The sequence below is a fragment of the Onychomys torridus genome, unplaced genomic scaffold (assembly GCF_903995425.1).
Source record: "Onychomys torridus unplaced genomic scaffold, mOncTor1.1, whole genome shotgun sequence".
Classification (NCBI taxonomy): Eukaryota; Metazoa; Chordata; class Mammalia; order Rodentia; family Cricetidae; genus Onychomys; species Onychomys torridus.
This window is the reverse complement of record NW_023412783.1, coordinates 154,353-173,876: the sequence shown is the minus strand read 5'-3', so window position 1 is coordinate 173,876 and position 19,524 is coordinate 154,353. Positions and strand designations below refer to the sequence as shown.

Here is a 19,524-nt window from a genome sequence, read left to right as displayed (position 1 = left end):
CCCTGTGGTCAGTAAAATGAAACATATCAATAGTAGACAAGTGATACACTGGAACTCTCAAAGTACTCCATCTTTTCTAAATTATTCTGTGTAGGAATCAGTTACATGCCTATATTCACAAGTGTAATTTCCTACAATGTAAAGAACCTTATATATTGTGTGTGGGTGTCCAGGAAATAACATTTAGTACTTAAGTAGTACATATCGGGTTGAAACTGTGTTGGACTGTGAAATTTATTCTAAGTAAGTGATCCAGGTCATGTCAGCCCTCTCTGCAAGCTCTAGCATCACCTTCAGTTGTAGTTGTACAAGAGCAAGCTTCCTTTGGTCTATACTGCCCTGAAAAGGCCATACTGCATAGCAATGTACAGGGATGGGATAAATCACAGATTTTAGCTTCTTCAAGGGTGTTAAATTATTCATCATAGTCACAAGCATAGGCATTGTGATGGGGTTAGAAGCAAAGCACAGGACATGGAGATGAGTACAACAAATCAGGGCAGGGATAAGGACAGAGATTGCAGTATCATTTATAAGGCCATGATTTATCTCTAGATTTTGAAGAGTACCAGAGAAAATTATCAGAAGAGTTTGAAAAGGCTCAAAATCATTCCAACACATTGGGTTGTTGCTAAGATTCAACAGCTTTAGGCAGGAGACCTGAGAGCTCTGGGCCATAAATCTGAAGTCTCTGTACGAAAGATCACAGAAGGGCAGACACAAGAAATGCAGTCCAGGTGGCAGGACTCTGTAGGGAGAAAAAACAAAACTTCTGAAGAATGAAGACTGATTGAGGAAAACTACACCTTTATATCTAGAAAAAAACTACTTTTAACATGCATTGTAATTGGGTATTAATGTGAGCTTTAGTTCACTTAACAATTTTGTGACTCTGAGAATTTTTTTAGACAGCATCTTACTGTGTAGTCCTGGCTGTTCTGGAACACACTATGGAGAATATACTGGCCTTGAACTCAGAGAATCTGCTTGTCTTTGCCTCCTGAGTACTGAGATTAAAATCCCTTGCCACCATATCTGGCTGAAAATTTTGTTGTCAACACTGTGATACAATTTCTTTTAATCTTAAGAATGTGAATAGTGTATTATAATAGATGATTTTAAGAAATAATAGGATAAAAAACTGAAAGCAGTTGATATACAACATTATCCATTATAGATTGCAGTTCACCTTTAGTGGGGAGGGATCAGAAAGAGCAGGCAACTTAAAATTTCCTTTGGTCAGTCCCTAAATACCAACCTCTACTTTCATGGCCTATGCCTTGGAGATCACATATCAGTAAAGTGATCTGACATTGTGAACTATGGGCATCTGTGATTAGGTGCATCAACGCCATAGCAAAATGTCTTCCCCCTTCTCAATCCTTCTTCCTCTTCAGACCTAGAAGGCTGGTGTTTTTCACCTTTTATGTCTGCACTTGTCTGTATATTGCTGGCTGCTTAATTTTTGTAGTTATTCTCCACTTTATTTATTTATTTATTTATTTATTTATTTATTTATTTAATTTTTTTTTTTTATTTTTGCCCGAGCTGAGGACTGAACCTAGGGCCTTAGCAAGCACTCTACCAATGAGCTAAATTCCCAACCCCTCTTTCTCCACTTTCAAATTCCCATAAGCGAAAAAGAGGGAAACACAAAAGCTTTTCAGGAGTTTAGGAATACCCAAGAATGTTTTCTTTGCTGTCTCAACAGGCTCTCAGGAAACCCAGGGCCCTACCCCAAACTCTTACCTCAGCACTCTGTCCAGATGCCCTGTGAGACACAATGAAGACAGGCTGACTTCCTTAAGGTAGTTCATACGCCGCAAGTGACCAAGGAAATTTTTAAAGACTTTCCCACTCAGAGATCTAAAAGTGACTTTAGACAGACTGAGGCTCTCTAGGTGGTCCATCTGAGACAGGACATTGGTGATATCACTCAGCGAACCCCTATCAATTGACAACTGAACAACACAGTTGAGATCAAGAAAATTCAGGGTGCATATGCTGTTACACAGTTTATCAACTTGCAAATCTTGACAGCATATGCGCAAAGACCCTAAACTCTCCATAATTTTACTTATAAGCAAAACCAAAAATTCCTTTTCCACTAAGGAGCCATCTAGGGAAAGGTCCACTAGTAACTCTACAGGCCTGGGGAACTGAATCATGGACTCTGAATTTACAAAATGATGCTGCCCTTCTATTTTCAGGATAGAGCTGCTAGAAAAAGCACAAGAATGAAAACAGAAAGGTTCCTTGATGCTGACATCATGGCATGTGGTCTTATAGCCGTTGTCTTGCCTTAAATCTAGGATCCTCAATTTAGGCATCCTGTTGGGGTAAGAGGAGATAGAATACCTGAGAAAAATAATGAAATCAAGTAGAATCAACGATGACATCTAGGAACTAATTCTTTTATCATAGCTGACACTCCTTGTATTAACTATCAACAAATGTTTCCCATGAAATTTCAGCCTCCTCCCCCCAGTCCTTTACACCTTAGACTCCCTCCAGTCTTAAAGCTCCTATCTTTCTCTTATGTAACACCTGTTAAGAACACCCATCAATAGAACCCCAGTAACAGATTTCATAATGAACATTGAATATAATCAGTAACAGATTTCATAGTTAACATTGAATACAATCAGTCTTTAATGTGTTACCAAGTTTGCGGGCAACAGCCTCACACATAAATCTTCAGCATTTACTTGTTACTCCTTCTGGGAGAGTAGAAGGCTGTGCTACAACCTCCTCTGTCTTTCCATGTTTCTCTTACACAATCTTACCTAGAAGCAGAGTTCTTTGAAGGACACACTGGAAGATTCTCAATCATGGCTTTCAGGAGTTCATGTTGAGGCTTCTGTACAGTTAATGACCCAATATGGAGACAGTGAAAGGGCCACAGTTTCACCATCTCACTCAATACATTCTTATGCCCACCCTCAAAGGCAGCAATGAACAGGGGAACAAAAAAGACTCTTGGCATATCCTGCAGAGCTTGGATTGCTACAGACTCATTTCTCAGCAGACTCTGTATAGCGAGGTCCAACAGAGTATCCATCTTTGTGAACCTGAATCAGAAGGAGAAATATTTAGAGGTTCTGGGAAAACATACACAGTCTCTTCTTCACAACCAGTGCCAGAAAAGTAGAAATTTAAAAAAATAAATGAACCAGATAGTCAACACTAGATACATCTAGTATGGACACAGATCAGAAATTGTCTTGTGAGTGTATAAAGGTGTGTGTGTGTGTGTCTATTACTATTCCCCATTGCATGTATATATAGGATGTATGTGATAAAACACTATTAGAAATGGTGGGTGGTGATGGAATATGCCTTTAATCACTGCAGTCAGGAGCAGAGGCAGGTGGATCTCTGAGTTCATAGCCACCCTGTTCTACAGAGCAAGTTCCAGGATAGGCTCCAAAGGTACAAAAAGAAACCCTGTCTACAAAAATCCCAGCCACCCAAAAAAGAAATAGGTTGTAAGTAAGCAGAAAACAAATTTTTTCACTTAGCTACATGACTTCAGTATTTTCCCTCAATAGTATATAAGCTATGATGAAGAAAAATATAAATCTACAAAAAAGTGGAACAATAGAAAATATTAAAACACCAAATTAATTGTGATTAAAGAGAAAAAGAATGACATTCTAGCCCTTGATTTGTCTCACTCCTATTACTGTATTTGTGACAGATAAAGACACCAAAACTGCACAAGACAGACATGAAGGAAGATGGTTAAGAAAACTTAACATTGACCTTAAGCTTATTCGGATACTCTAGTCATGAATTAAGCTTTAAGTTGAAAAAGAAAACATAAAATCAAAAGACTGTGGTACAGTTTACGGCAAAGACTTTAAAACTGTTCCCTTCAAAGCTGTATGTTGTCTCACATGTGGAAAGTAAGAAATTGTCTGATAATGGAGTACTGAATTTTGGTGTCCAGGATCAGTGCCAGGATGGGGTGGCAAAGCACAGTGGGATACAATTCATGTAAGCTAGAGGTTGGTATGAACACATCACAATGAGTCTCATCAGGATGTATTATGAATATGTGTTATAAACAATGAATATCAAAGGCGTATCAAATAATTGATATGGAGGTTAGTTTAAAACTGCAATCTTAAAAGACACAGACTGTGGGAAGAATACATTGATGTGGTTAGGAGAAACATTCAAGAACATTTGTTAATGGTGGGAAAAGAATCAAAATGAGGGGGATTAAGAATTTTGTAACACAAGGAAGAGTCAGAAAGCTCCTAAGCTTTTCTTCTACTTCGGGAACAACAACAAACCCTCTGAAAGACCTACACAACACTGATAAACAGAGAACAGCATGATTAAATTAGACAGCTTCTAAAACAATATGAATAAGCCAAATAAAGAAAATTTCCAAGCAAAAACATTAAAACCGTAAGAAAAGAAAATTAATGTTGCTCATCACCTACCTAATATAGTACTTTGCTACAGCATCTCACACACATTATGGCATTGTCCTTGGATAAATGACTTGATGATTAAGATAAAATTATCATACTTAAGGACAAAGAAGTGGTACATTTTCTTGAGGCTTCCAGGATTTCAATCTCAGGGACACATCCTTCATGCAGCCCTAAAAATACGCCCCGGTTCCTTAAAATGATGGTCTTCTGTCATAGCTCAAGGTGTAAGAAAGTTTAAGTACACCCTATTTGTCAAGAACTTTCTTTTGTGTGAAGAAAAAGTCAAACAGTCTTGAAATAAAGGGACTGGACAGTCTCATGATACAAAGCAGCTGATTTCACACATAGTTACAAATGTTAGTGAAATATAATTCAAGAATTTCCTGTTTGTGTTCTATTACAAGGTCACCATGTTCCGTTCCTAAGATTATCTGTGAATATTCCAGTATTTTGGTTCAAAATTCTGTTGTGGATGTGCCTGATATGATTGAGTAATGACTCCAGATTCCATTATAAGGGTTGTGGAACAACGCTATTTAAATTTGACTTTTCCCAGACAAACAACCTTAAAAAAGTTCTTCCTAAGTTATCCCTATGTATAAATTTATTTCAATTTCAAAAATACCTACATTTTACTGAGTTAGACAGCCTGATGTAAAGTTCATATGTGAAAGAATACACAATAATAGCTAATAAGAGTGAAGGAAGACACTTGAGAAGAGACTCCTGACACAATACCAAGAAAATGAAAACTTCCTAGAGAATTTGTATAATTCATCTCAGCCACTTACCTTCTGTGTGGTTAAATGCTGGTGAAATGGAGAATCCTGAGTTGCAGGTCCACAAAGGTCTCAGGGTGCAGCAGCCTCCTCCCTCTCACAGATGGTCTACTGTTGGGCGAAAAATGAACACACTAAGACCAACATTGCAGCACAAATCTCAGCGCTCTATTTCCTTCTCCTTCTCTCTCTTCATTTACTTTATTCATTTATTATTATTATATAGAACATTTTAATTAATTATTTGAAACTGTCACACATGCATACAATGTATTCTATTAGTATACAATCCCAGTCCTGCCCATATACCCTCCCATGTCCATTTCCACCTTTAAACTCTTCCCAACTACATGTGCTCTTTCTCACAGCCACTGAGTACAATTAGTCCCACTTTTACCCAAACTGAGTTTTAGTTTAATAGTTGACTGAACATTATTTCAGTGAGTATCTGATTCCTAGGTGCAATGGCACACTAGTTGACTTTAATACTTTCTGAGTGCATTTCTATATATAGTTACAGTGGTTCCTTTTCTTTTTTCTTTTTGGGACTTGAGACTGAGCCCTCCACAGATGGTATGTAACCTATGAGAAAGGGAAACTTGAACACATATTCATCCAATGCTGTATAGAGATCACAACACAAGAATATAAGAAATATGGAAAAGTAAAGCAAATGAAAATATCTCCTCAAATGCCATATCCAAAAAATTAAGGAAGTGTTTAAAATGCTGGACAAATAGTTTGAAAGTATACTTGAAAAAAGTTTAAGGACTTTCATACATATGAATGAAGTGGGGAAATCAACTCAGAATGTGTATTTATAGGTCAGCAACATAGATGAGAAAGTCATAAGGAATTTGAAAAATACCAAATGGAAATTCTGATAATGAAAAACCCCATTCCCTCAATAAAAATCTATAGGAAGTTTCACTAATAAGCTACATTAATCAAAATTTTAAAATAAGATTTTAAAAAAAACTGAAGGAAATATCATATTTATAAATGAGTAAAGAAAAAATAAATAATCTTAAGCACAAAATTCTGGAGTATGACTACAAGAAAAATTACATCTACAGGTAGAAAAATGAGGGGAGATAAAACTTAAGACACAGAAAACAGTCACAGAAATTAAAGCACACAATTTCCTCATTCTACAGAAAACAAGTAAATTTTAAGCACTAGAGGCATTTGGACTCCAAACAGATATAACATCTCTAAGGTGTATCAGAAGTAAAATGTAGTGCTATAGAACATGGATAGCATGCTAAGACTAAAGACTGAAGACATAACATTAAAAGCTGCAAAGAAATATCCATGTCACTTACAAGTGACAACCAATCAGAATAACACCAGACTTCTTGAACAGAAACCCGAAAAGCCACAAAAATAGCAAAGGATGTGTTTTAAGCATTACAGTACATAAATGTCAAGTGAGATTATTATATTCAGCACGTATCCCCTAAGTCAGTGAATAAAGATTTCCCACAAACTACAGCAAGCAGTTGCTACCAAGCCAGCATCACAGAAATACATTTAAAAGAATTCTACATAGAGAGGAGGAATAATACAGTGTTAACTGTGAGAACACAGAAAATAATCGATCTCATGATAGTAAAAGTTGAAGATTATAGAAAAACCTACAATTCAGTAAACAATTGTGCCTAGTACAAGGAAGGGGAAATAACAAGCCAATTAATGTTTGAACAAACCATGAAATCAACCAAAAAATTCCCTGTATGAAGAAATTCTCTGAATATTAATCTTAATTACAATGGTCCTAACTATTGAATCTAAAGATATAAACTAGCTGACTGCATTACAGATAAGCCTAGATGTTTGGTGCTTGAGGAGAATATATTCATCAAATATAAGTAAACACTGAAAACAAAAGGGCTGAACTCAATATACCAAGCTCTTGGAAGCAGGAAAAAACCAAGTCTAGTCATATGCTCAGATCTGATAAAGTAGATTTCAAGCCAAAAATTATTCAGAATACATAGACAACCAATAAATATTTGGAATAACCCATCAATATGCTAACATTACAATAAATAAGTAAGCACTGAATTTTGGTATTTCCAATATCATAAAACAATACCTAGCTACTCAGTAATGACAATACTCAAACCTTTTCAGTAGATAATCAATCCAAACTTAAAAATTGACAGTTAACAACACAGATATAATGCACTATAGAAAATAGATTTAGACATTGTGCTGGTTAATTTTTGTTAAATTAATATAAACTAGATTCTTATGGGAAGAAGGAACTTACAGTATTCAATGGTGCTATGAAAGCTGCCAACAGAGAAAAGCAATCAACGGTCATACGTAGCTTTAAGCCCACTGTCTTCATTATTTTTTACTTCTGTGAAGAGAAACCATGACCAAGGAAAAATGTAAGAGAAAACGTTTAATTAGAGGTTTGCTTAACAGTTTCAGAGGCTTAGTCCATGGCCATCAAGGTGAGGAGTACGGTGACAGGCAGGCAGGCATGGTGTTGGAGCAGTATCTGAGAGCTTACTTCCTGATCTGCAGGCAGGAAGAGAGAAAGTGAGAATGGGCCTGGAATTGGCTTTTGAAAACACAAAACCCACATCCCAGTGACACTTTCTCCAAGAAGGTCACAACCCCTAATCCTTCCTAAATAGTTCACCAACTAGGAGTGAAACATTCAAACACTTGAGCCTATGGGGACCCTTCTCATTTAAACCACTACAGTCTACTCCCCGGCCCCCATAGGCCTGTAGCCATATCATAATGCAAAATGCACTCAGTCCAACTTCAAATGTCCCCACAGTCTTTCAGTCACAAGACTGTTTACACGTCCAGAGCCCAGTTTCTTCTGAGACTCAAGGTGATCTCTTAACTGTAAACCCTGTAAAATAAAAATAAAAAATCAAATTACAGACTTCTAGCAGTTAGTGGTAGAAAATATACACTACTACTCCAAAAGAGAGGAGGAAAGGGGCCATGGTGAGGAAATACTGGAACAAAACAAAGACTGGACAAAAACCCAAACAAGTATCTTTCTCTGCCCACTCATATTATTTCCTGTCATAACTTTCCTAGTGCTAGGATTAAAGGTGTGTGACTCCCAAGTACTGGGACTAAAGGTGTGTGCCACCACTGCCTGGCTTCTAAGTTTAATCTAGAGGCTTGTTCTGATCTCTGATCTTCAGGCAAATTTATTAGGGTACACAATATATCACCACACTTACTAGATGGATCTTCCCACTCCTTCCAGTTATTTACTACATCATTGGCTTTCCTTATCAACTGAGCAAGATTCCACAACACCAAAATACTTGTGTCTTCCTTGAAAAAAAAAAATGAACCATTTGGCTTATGGTACCAAGTTCTTCTGTTTACCTGGACTAAAACCTGGGTTCATCCATGACTTACATTAACATAAGGTTTGACTTGGCAATAGTTTCTGATAGAATGCCCTGGTAGCAGAAAACCAAAAGTCCTGCTGAGACTGTCTTGATGTCATTGCTCAACTGTTACCAGTCAGCCAAACTGATATTTCACGGAGAATTCTTTGTTGATACAGTTCTCAAGACAGCCTCCTTTGGAACAATCTTTTTGTATACTATGAATATGTATGTACTATCTCACTGGCTAATAAAGAGCTCAGCAGCCTATAGCTGGGCAGGAGGAGGTTAGGAGGGAAAACCAGACTAGGAGGATTTGCCAGTCAGATGCAGAATGAGTCGGGCACACAAAATGGGATAAAGGTAAGAGTCACATGGCAGAATGTAGATTAAAAGAAATGGGTTAATTTGCTGGGCGGTGGTGGCACACCCCTTTAATCCCAGCACTCGCTAGGCAGAGGCAGGCAGATCTCTGTGAGTTCCAGGCCAGCCTGGGCTACAGAGCAAGATCCAGGAAAGGCACAAAGCTACACAGAGAAACCCTGTCTCAAAAAAACAAAAAAGAAGTAATGATTCTATTTTAGGGTTGGGGATTTAGCTCAGTGGTAGAGCACTCCCCTAGCAAGTGCAAGGCCCTGGGTTTGATCCTCGGCTTAAAAAAAAAAAAAACAATAGGAAAGCAGCTCTGTAAAAGAGAGCTACAAGTTGACTTTCAAAAAAAACAAAGAGGGGGTTTGGGGATTTAGCTCAGTGGTAGAGCGCTTCCCTGGGTTTGGTCCTCAGTTCTGGGGGGAAAAAAGAAAGAAATGTGTAAATTTAAGTTGTGAGAGATAGTAATATGCTTGAACTATTGAATGGGCATTTATAATTAATATAAGCCACAGTGTGATTGAGAGTTGCTGTGGGATAGGAAAACTCCACCTATAGCCTGCTTTGCTTGAACAACAAGTTTCAAAAGAAGGAGGTCACATGTATCCTCTGCAGTTCTATCAACTTCCCTATATTCAGGCCCCCTGCCCACTCCTATAGGAGACCTGACCTGCTCCTTCTCCTTCACACAAGTTCCATTCCCATGGGAAAGTCGCTGCCCTCTGCTGCTGTGCTAATAAACAGTTTCATCTGTGGAGAGCAGACTTGGGTCTCTTTCATGCCTTTTGTTCCTTTATTGTCCTAACATTTTGGAGTGGAAACCCAGGAGGGCTTCTAGGATCCCTGCCCTCTGGTGGCTCCAACCCTTCTCCTAGGACATTTTCACTTTCTTACCAACCTTGACTACTCTTAAACTTGGGGAACACAGATACCATCTGAACTCACTATATAGGCTACACAGACACTAGTTGCAACCTGAGACCCATTGTTCTTTGTGGCTTCTGTCTCTGTGAGCAGCACACATTTAATCCCAGGCTAACACAGGTCTATCTCAAGTTCCAGTACAGCCAGGGCTACAGATAAGCCCTGTCTCAAAAATAGGAGAATGGCTCAATAAATTCCTATGTTTTAATGCTGTCTCCCAGTTAGTAGAACTGTTTGAAGGTATGACCTTGTTGGAGAAGGTGTATCAATGGAGTTTTGATGTGTCAAAAACCCATGCCAGGCCCAATCTCTCTCTGCCAGCAACTTTCAGATCAGATGAGAGCTATAAACTAATACTCCAGCACCATGCCTGCCACACTCCCCATCATGATGGCCATGGACTCACACTTTGAAACTATAAGCAAGCCCTGAATTAAATGTATTGGTCATATCTATTCACAGCAATAAAGCAGTAACTAAGAGGAAAAACAATACAAATAATCAGTGAAAAATGATGGTTTCTTTCAAAAGAGGGACAAACACCTTAGTTGAACTAAATAGGAGAATGAATATATAAATAAGTAAAAACAGAGTTAAAATGGACATTACAAAGAATCACCATTAACATTCCAAAAATGTTAAGGAACATTTCAAAACTTATATTCACAGATATCTAGAAGAAATGGATAATTTCCTAGATACAGAAGACATAAATAAGTTTAAACATCTATAAAAATCGATAAGATTAAAGCACCTCCCAACAAAGAAAATCTAGAAACACATGTATGAAATAAACATTTAATTAGACCTCAAAAATCCTCCCCAGACTACTTGATAAAATGTAAAGAAAATGCCAATCTTCTCCTGTGGACAATATACCATGTTCAGTAACATAGTTCAGACAAATTTTTTTGAAAATGAAGTTTCTGTGATGAACATTATTAATAGATTATTCCAATAAAGTCATTATAAAGCAAATTTAATAATATATTTTAACATCATGATCAAGTGGGTTTATATTAGGTATGAAATGATTTTTCACATGTAAATAGTTTTGGAGGCAGAGATCACATTATCTTGCAAGTGCAAAACAGGCCTTTATCAGAAATGCTCTGAGCTACAGAGCGAGTTCCAGGAAAGGTGCAGAACTACACAGAGAAACCCTGTCTCGAAAAAAAAAAAAAAAAAAAAAACAAAAAGAAAGAAAAGCCCTGAATGTAAGACTAGAGGGAACATATATATATATATAAAATATATATATATATATATTATATATATATATAACATATATATGTATTACAATAAAATATCTCTACATAATAAATCTATACTCAATATCATATTAAACTTTGAAAACCTGAAATCATTTTTTCTCAAGTCAGGAACAAGAAAACATGGACCACCCTCTCCAATCTTATTCAATATACTGATTGAAGTCTTACCCCACTATAGTAGGGCAAGAGAAAATGGGAAATTACACACAAACATGAAAGGAAGATGTCCAATTATTCCTAAGAAAATTTGCTATAATCCTGTAATTAAAAGACTCCAAACACTCCAATAGGAAATAATTAGATTTGATAAAAGCAGCAAAAAAAAAATCAGTATTACAAAATAAGTGCAAACATTGGTGGCTTTTCCATATGCCAATAACCATGACACTGACAAATAAATCAGAAAAACAAATCCATGCACAATAGCTGCAAAAATTAAATACCAAGGAATAGACCTAAATGAGAAAGTGGAAAGACTGGAACAATCTGATTTAACAACAGTGAAGAAAGAAATTGAAGAAGGCAGTAGGAAGAGGAAAAGACCTCCTAAATACTGGAACCAGCAAGTAAATATTAGCTGCTTTCAAATTTTATCATAGAGCAATAGAAACAAAAACAGCATGTTATTGCAACAAAAAGAGATGCGTAAGTAACTGGAATGAAATAGATAACCCTGAAATAAGACCATATATCTACAATCACCTGATTTTTGGATGAAAAAAGTGCCAAAAACATCCACTTGAGAAAAGAAAACTGTTTTTAACAACCCTTTTTAAAGGTAGTTTTGTAGTTTAGTAAAACTAGCCATCTAAATATAGAAAGATTAAACTGCATCCCTGTCTCTCTTTGCAAAAATCAATTCAAAATGGGTCAATGTTCCTAATGAAAGATTCGACATACTAAAACTTCTATGAGAAGATATGAGAAACACATTTTAAGATACAGTCACAGAAATGCCTCTTTAAAACACACTCATGAAACAATAGCAAATACTGACAAATTAAAATGCATGGAGTTAAAAAGCTTCTGCACAGCAGCAGAAACAACAATATAGTGACAATCAACAGAATGGTAATATTTTCTAGCTATATATTTTACAGAGAATTACAAATTATGAAATACAAATGGCTAATAAATATAAATGTTTAACTTCCTTAACCATAAGAAAACAACAATCAAAAGTACTTTGATATGCTAAATGACAAATGCTGGTGAGGATGTGAGGGAAAGGAACTCTTATAAAACCCTGGTGAAAATAGGAAAAATCTTTACACAATATTTTGAAAAAATGAAAACTAGAACTCTCTTACTTTTCACACTTATCACCCAAAGCAATCTAAATGAACACATCCTAGAGATGCCTGCACATTCAGGTTTCTCATGTTACTTTTCACAATAACCTTGGAAAGGAATCAGCCTAGAATTCCATCAACAGATGAATGGATCCAAGAAATAAGGTGTACACATGAAATTATTAACAAGTGATGAAGTGAAACAAAATGATGCCATCTGTCAATAAACACATGGCACTGAAAATCAACAGTTTACTCAAAATCATACAGCATGAGGAAGACATATTCCATACTTGCTCCCATAGGAAGAATCTAGGTTTAAATATATAAATATATATTCATATAAACACAAAGATATGCAATGAAAGTAGTTAAGGGTCTGTTTGAGTGAAGGAAGGAGAATTATCTTAAGAGGCTCAAAGGACAAGAGAGGGCACTGAGAGGGAACAGGAGCAAAGGACCATGATATACATACTGAAAGTGTCATAATTCTCATTTTGTATGATAACCTGTTTTTAAAGGATGAGCGGTGGAACAGTGTGAATATGGATTACTCTCACTGGTTAATAAAGAATCTGACTGGCCAATAACTGAACAGGATGGGGTTAATTGAGAGAGCCAAACTGAGAATGCTGGGAGGAAGAAGGGTGGAATACATCCACATAAAGCCTGAGAAAGCTTTTAAAAAGGTTCCAGCCGGGCAATGGTGGCGCACGCCTTTAATCCCAGCACTGGGGAGGCAAAGGCAGGCGGATCTTTTTGAGTTCAATGCCAGCCTGGTCTACAGCATGAGATCCAGGAAAGGCACAAAGCTACAGAGAAACCCTGTCTCAAAAAACAAAAACAAAAACAAAAATTAAAACACAAATATTACCAATTGAAATAGATTAAATTTTGAAAGTTATTTGACAGTTTTAAAATGTACACCTCTTGTTGACCTAGGAATTATGTTTGTGTCCTTAAACAAAAATGTCCTTAATAAAAAAAAGTAAATTTATGCCAGTATATAAAAAAAAAAGTTTCCAAATGCACAGAAATAGAGACAAATACGGCTTCCCAGTCTCACAAATCATTAAATAAGAGGTTAAAGGATGTGGGAAGGATTTTAGAAAGAGAATACGAGGCAACTGGTCACACAGTTGAAGCTACTCACACCTCAGGAACTAATGTAATGAGCAAGAAAGTCAGATTTCTCGAAAGTAGTGGAACCAAAGTCTCGAGAGAGCAATGCCACATTGTTGTGAAATTGGTGGTTAATCCCATAACATGTTCAATGTTTTTGTTTTGTTTTTGTTTTTAGAGCTGAGGATTGAACCCAGGGTCTTGCGCTTGCTAAGCAAGTGCTCTACCACTGAGCTAAATCCCCAACCCCAATTTTAAAAAAGAAACTTCTGCCATTTATTTACCTGGTGGGAGAGTGGGATGAATCAACTTTTTCACCACCTCGGCTGCGGCAGCTGCTTATCTCCAGACGAGAGCACGAGGTCTTCGAAAAGCCCTGTGAGGTCCCCGACAGCTCCTTTCCTAATTTAGTGCCGCAACTGGAGGACTCCAACTGGCTTAGCTGGGTCAGCTGTACTCCGATTGGTTACCTAGGGTCAACTGACTTCGGTCCCGACTCCCTCTGCGCACTTCCGGTCACGAGACTCTAGGCCCTAAGTCATGTTTAGGTGTCTATACATTTGCCTGCGTCTCTTTTGGTTAAAAGTTATATATATATGAGTGTGACTTCAGCACTGCCTGACTGGAGGATTCTCCCAAGCCAGGTCTCAAGCTCACAGACCAAAAGTCAGATAGAGTGGACAAAAGAACAGAAGCTTTCACTTAAAAATCAGGCCCTTGCTGGAGAGATGGTTCAGTGGTTCATAGCCCTGGCTGTTCGTCTAAAGGCCCCAGGTTGTAAGGATACATAAAATGGCTCATGACTTTCGCTACTTGGAGTTTACCTAGATCCATCACACTCTTTAGGTGTCCATCAAGAACAGATGCTCTCTTCTGGATTTTGTGGGCACTGCATGCACATGGTGTAAAAAAACAAACAAACAAACAACCAAACCAAAACAAAACAAAACAAAAAAACCAAAAAACATTCATGCGCAATGCCATACTGTACATTAAAAATGCATTTGTTAGAAAACACTCTCCCTAGTTCTCTGATGTATATAGTAGTGGGACTATCCCTGATACAAAGCTATAGTTGTGGCATTTGGGAGGCAGAAGCAGAAGACTGCCAGAGATGAGCCTAAACACAGTAGCACAACCAGGTCTTTAAAAACACAAAACAGACTGGGCGGTGGTGGCTCAGGCCTTTGATACCAGCACTCGGAAGGCAGAAGCAGGTGGATCTCGGTGAGTTAAAGGCCAGAGTGGTCTATAGAGAGAGTACCAGGACAAACAAAACAGAGAAACATTGTCTTAAGAAACATAAATAAATAAACAAACAAATATAAACAGATAACGGGCTGCAGAGATGGCTTACTGGTTAAGACCACTTCCTGCTCTTGTGAAGGACCCCCGGTTCATTTTGCAGTGATCCTATTGTGTCTCATAATCATATGTAACTCCAGCTCCAGGGAATCCAATGCCTTCTTCTGACCTCCATGATCACCAGGCAAAATACTCATATACATAACATGAATCTAAATAATTTTAAAACACAGAAAATAAAAATTACTCCCAATTCTAAAATTTTGGCAAATTTGTCTTATTTTCATCAATTGCTTTTTTTCTGGCTGGTGACACAGTCATTTTGTTTTTCTTCTTAAATTTCTTAAGATAGTTAAATTATTAACATAATGATCTCATTTTCGGAAGTTGAGTTACTGGATAACAACCACCTTTTATGCTCTGTTACACATTTTGTGTTGATAGATTTGATTTATTAATGTTTTCCTGTGGATATTTACAAATATGTACAAGTATACTGGTCTATGTTTTCTTTTGACACTTTTGCTTACATTGTCACAGAGAGTTTAGTATCATACAAGAAGCTGGTCACATTTATATATTTGAAAATGTTCTGCAGACTAGATTTATTTCATCTTTAAGTTTTGTTGGAATTTACAAGTTCATTACTATGAACCTGGGAATTATCATTATTGCATTTAAAAAATTTTCAAATACTAATTTAATATTAATTGCTTCAAGGCCAATAAAAAATCTCTGTTCTTTCCTGGGTGTGTATGTGTCTTTAAAAAACTGCTATGTTTTATCTAATTTTCAAATTATTTATCTTGTTCTTAGTGTTTTCTTACTAGAATATATTGTTTATTAGTCCTGTAATAAAACCTTACTTTCATTACTAAGAAGTTTTAATTTGTGTATTTGTCGTAACAATACAATGCGTTTTGATTTGTATGTGATCTTTGTATTGTGTATCATGTTTGAATTTGTGTGTGTGTGTGTGCGCTAGAGTTTGATGCCAAGTGTCTTCCTAGATTGGTCTCCTCATTATTTCATCAAAATATGGTCCCTCACTTCAACCCACAGCTTACCTAGCCAGTTGGCTCTGGAGGTTCCTTATCTCTGCCTCCAAAGCACTGGGATAACAGATAGGCTGCCATGCACAACGGGCATTTTGTGTGAGTGTGTGTGTGTGTGTGTGTGTGTGTGTGTGTACTCTAACTCGGGTCTTCATGCTTTTGTGGCAAGTTAATTATTGACTGAACGATCTAGCCCCCATAATATGATGTTTTATATGTATGTAGTAACTGATATATTTCTCTGAAGCAAAACCATGACCAAGGCAACTAAAAAGGAAATTATTTAACTAGGGACTTGCTCACAGTTCCAGAGGTTTCATCCATTACCTTCATGATGGAGAGCATGGCAGCAAGCAAAGCAGAAGTAGTTGAGAGCTACATCTGATGTGCAGATAGCGAGGCAGAGAGCCTGGGCCTATCATGGGCTTTTTGAAACCTCATAGACCACTCCCAGGGACACATTTCCTCTAACAAAACCATAACTCCTTATTCTTCTAATCTTTTCAAATAGTTCCATTCCCTGGTGACTAAGCATTCAAATATATGAGCCTATTGGGGCTGTTCTTATTAAAACTACCACATTCGTAAAATTATTTCTATGTTAAGAAGTGTGACGGTTAGTGTTGATTATTAAAATGCTTTTCCTTTAGCCAACTGAAGATAATAGTTTTTCTTTGGTTTTCATGGATACTATTTTTAGTACAATCAGTATCATAAAACACTTAGTCTTTTGATTTTGACATTTTATTTTCTAAAATGTATTTTAAGAGTAATACATTTTATATAGTATAGATGTGTTTGTTTTCTTTTGATAGGTTAATATTCAATTGCATTTTACCTATCTCTATAAGTTCCTGACTATGTGCTATTTATACTATATACTTTTTGTGATTAGTGTTGTTATTAATATTTGAATAAAAGTATTTAAAACATAATTCTGAATAGTTTCAATAGTTTCACAAGCAGAGACATAGAAAACAGCAGCATAACTGACAATGAAATTCAACTTAGAATCTGTGAAAAATCATTTTACAACTGGGAGTGTGGCTATTAAGAACAGTTTAAGTATAACAAGTGTTAGAACAACCAGTATAATTTGAGTGAGAGTAAAATTTACTCCAGCTATTATGGGAAAAGATATGTGGGCTCCTTTGATACAGAGAAATAAATGTATGAATTGATGAAGCATTCATTCCTACGAACATTCTCAAATGTAATTCTGCATTTATTACAGCACCATGTGCAACAGTGGAGATCTAGAACAGAAAATTTATGATTTGATTAGGGGAGTCCATTATACATACTAGCTTATGGTACATTCGCTGATTGCATAGTCTGTAATTATTTTATTTCTTCTTTAAGCAGCTTGGCAAGGATAGTTTATTGAGTACCCGTGGAAGAGCAGCAGGCCAGGCATGGACTAGTAGTACCACCAACAATGTAAGGTAATCAGCTGAGTGGTGATCCATTTTCAGAAGCACTCTTACAGTTACAGTGAGTTTATTTGTGTGCAGTCCTGCTGTGGGATAATGCTTTTGTACACTGGTTTAATAAAATGCTTATTGGCCAGTAGCCAAGCTGGAAGTATAGGTGGGATAATCAGACAGGGAGAATTCTGGGAAGAGGAAGTCTGAGTCAAGAGATGGCAGCCGGCCATCCAAAGAGCAGCATGTAATGACAAACAGGTAAAGCCACACAATATGTGGCAACATATAGATGAACAGAAATGGGCTGAGTTTAAATGTAAGAGCTAGTCAGTGGTAGGCCTGAGGTAATGGCTGATTTGATGGTCCTTGGCCTCTGGCTCTATTGTCCTGTAACAATTAGATAGTCATTAATTAGAAGTTTGAATATATTATTAGAGACACGGAGGGTAACTGATGAAGCAGAATATGGTTAGTAGAGACAGGAGAGGGAACCAGGTAGGAACAACTTGTGGGGTGAAACCTCATTCTAAATTTCTAGAATTTGTGACAAGGCAGTTGATACTGGTGTCCTCTGTTACTTGAGAGAGCAGGGCCCTGTCTGTGTCACTGTGTATGAGGACAGATCTTTCTGGGATGGAAGTGAGATAAAAGGCTTCAGGTGAGACAGGTGAATTCAGTGGGTAAAGCCCTTGAGTTTAGCATCTGTGTGTGTTACAAGAATTACCTTGACGGGTCCCTGATATTTAGGGGAAAATGGTGTGGGGTACTGGTCTGGAGGAGAAAGAAGGACCTAATCTTAGGAGTAGGCATGGGTTATCACATGGCTGAGATAAGGAATGGTCTGCAAAGTTCCACAGGAGAGAACAAATATGAGAGAGTAGGTGACTTAATTGGTAATCAGGGAGAGGTGAAGGTTTGGATAGGAAGCCTGGGTTAGAGCTGGTCTCCCATACATGAGTTTGAATGGCAAGATAGAAAGGGGCTACCTGAGAAGATCACATAGCCTGAAAACAGCTAGAGGCAATAATTTTACCCTGAAGTTGAAGTTCCTATGGCATCTTAGTAAGAATGCTTTTAAAGACAGGTTGGTGTGCTCCATCTTCCCTGAGGACTGAGGATGGTGTGGGATTTGAAAATGCCAGGGAATATTAAGAGCTTTAGCTCTTATCTGGGAAATCAGGGAGGTAAATGCCCGACTATTATCAGACTGGAGAGAAGCAGGAATCCCAAACAGAGGAATAATTTCCCAGGGAAGGAGATCAGTAACTGTGTGAGCCGGCTTATTGGAAACAGGATATGCCTCCACCCAATTAAAAAAATGATTTAGGAAGCCTCTCTCTGTTCTAGATGGGAGTGCTGGCCAGATGGGAGCTGGGGCTGGTCTCTGAGTCACAGGAAGTCTCTGGGGTCTCCGTATCTTGTCCGGATGGGAGCTGGGGGCTTCAGTCCAGATGGGAGTTCCGGGGCAGGATGGAAGATGGGGCCTGGTTTCTAAGTCTCAGGAAGAGGTTGGGGTCTCGGGCAGATGGGTGTGGGGACAGGGTGTGGAGATTGCAGGGTCTGTCTGCAGTCTTGGAAAAGGGGAGCCTTCCCTCAGGGCCCACCAAATGGCCAGAAACTGGAGCAAAGTTGGGCAGATCTTCCCAGGATGGCTGATGCACAGGGGTGGGACCTAGAGGCGGGGGCCTCTCTGAGTATAACCCCAGGCACTCACCTCTGGTCCAGATGGGAGTTCCAGAGAAGGATGGATGGTGGGGGCTGGTTTCTAAGAATCTGGAAGTGGCTGGGGTCTCCTGCAGATGGGTGTCTGGGCAGGGCATGGAGGTTGTAGTGTTCACCAGAGGGTCTTGGAGAGGAGGAACCTTCCTGGTGGAGTTGGGGGGTCCTTCCCTATGGCCAGAACCTGGGGCTAAGTTGGGCAGGTCTTCCCCGGAATGGCTGGTGCCCAGAGCTCTAGTATTATAAATATTATAGATATGTATCTCTTAAAATGTGAGGCTATAAGATTGGGTAATATATTGGAACTGTTTAATAAAGGAAGCAGAATTAGAGGTATAAAGGCCCAGTTTTTTTTCTATCTGAGAAAGTTCTGCAAGTGAGAAAGGAATGTGAAACTTAACCAGTCCATCCACCCCAGCCACATCTTACTAAG

General features: G+C 37.9%; 1 protein-coding gene across 1 annotated transcript; it reads right to left on the bottom strand.

Moving 5' to 3' along the window:
* Positions 1-234: 234 nt before the first annotated feature.
* On the bottom strand, positions 235-19,192 carry LOC118575874 (leucine-rich repeat-containing protein 14-like). The gene is made up of 5 exons (XM_036176245.1): positions 19,087-19,192; positions 13,870-13,987; positions 2,787-3,071; positions 1,750-2,331; positions 235-748 (listed from the first exon to the last, which is right to left on the bottom strand). Exons 1-5 carry the CDS (start codon positions 19,190-19,192, stop codon positions 235-237), a joined length of 1,605 nt encoding a protein of 534 aa, XP_036032138.1.
* Positions 19,193-19,524: the final 332 nt, after the last annotated feature.

What these genes read in the sequence shown, in the direction of transcription:
- LOC118575874 (XM_036176245.1), bottom strand. Translation starts at nt 19,192, where the DNA reads ATGCCCTGCCCAGACACCCATCTGCAGGAGACCCCAGCCACTTCCAGA. An exon ending in AACTCCCATCTGGACCAGAG is followed by an intron (nt 13,988 to 19,086) that starts GTGAGTGCCTGG and finishes GCACTAAATTAG; the next exon opens with GAAAGGAGCTGTCGGGGACC. An exon ending in TCATCCCACTCTCCCACCAG is followed by an intron (nt 3,072 to 13,869) that starts GTAAATAAATGG and finishes CTTCTGATTCAG; the next exon opens with GTTCACAAAGATGGATACTC.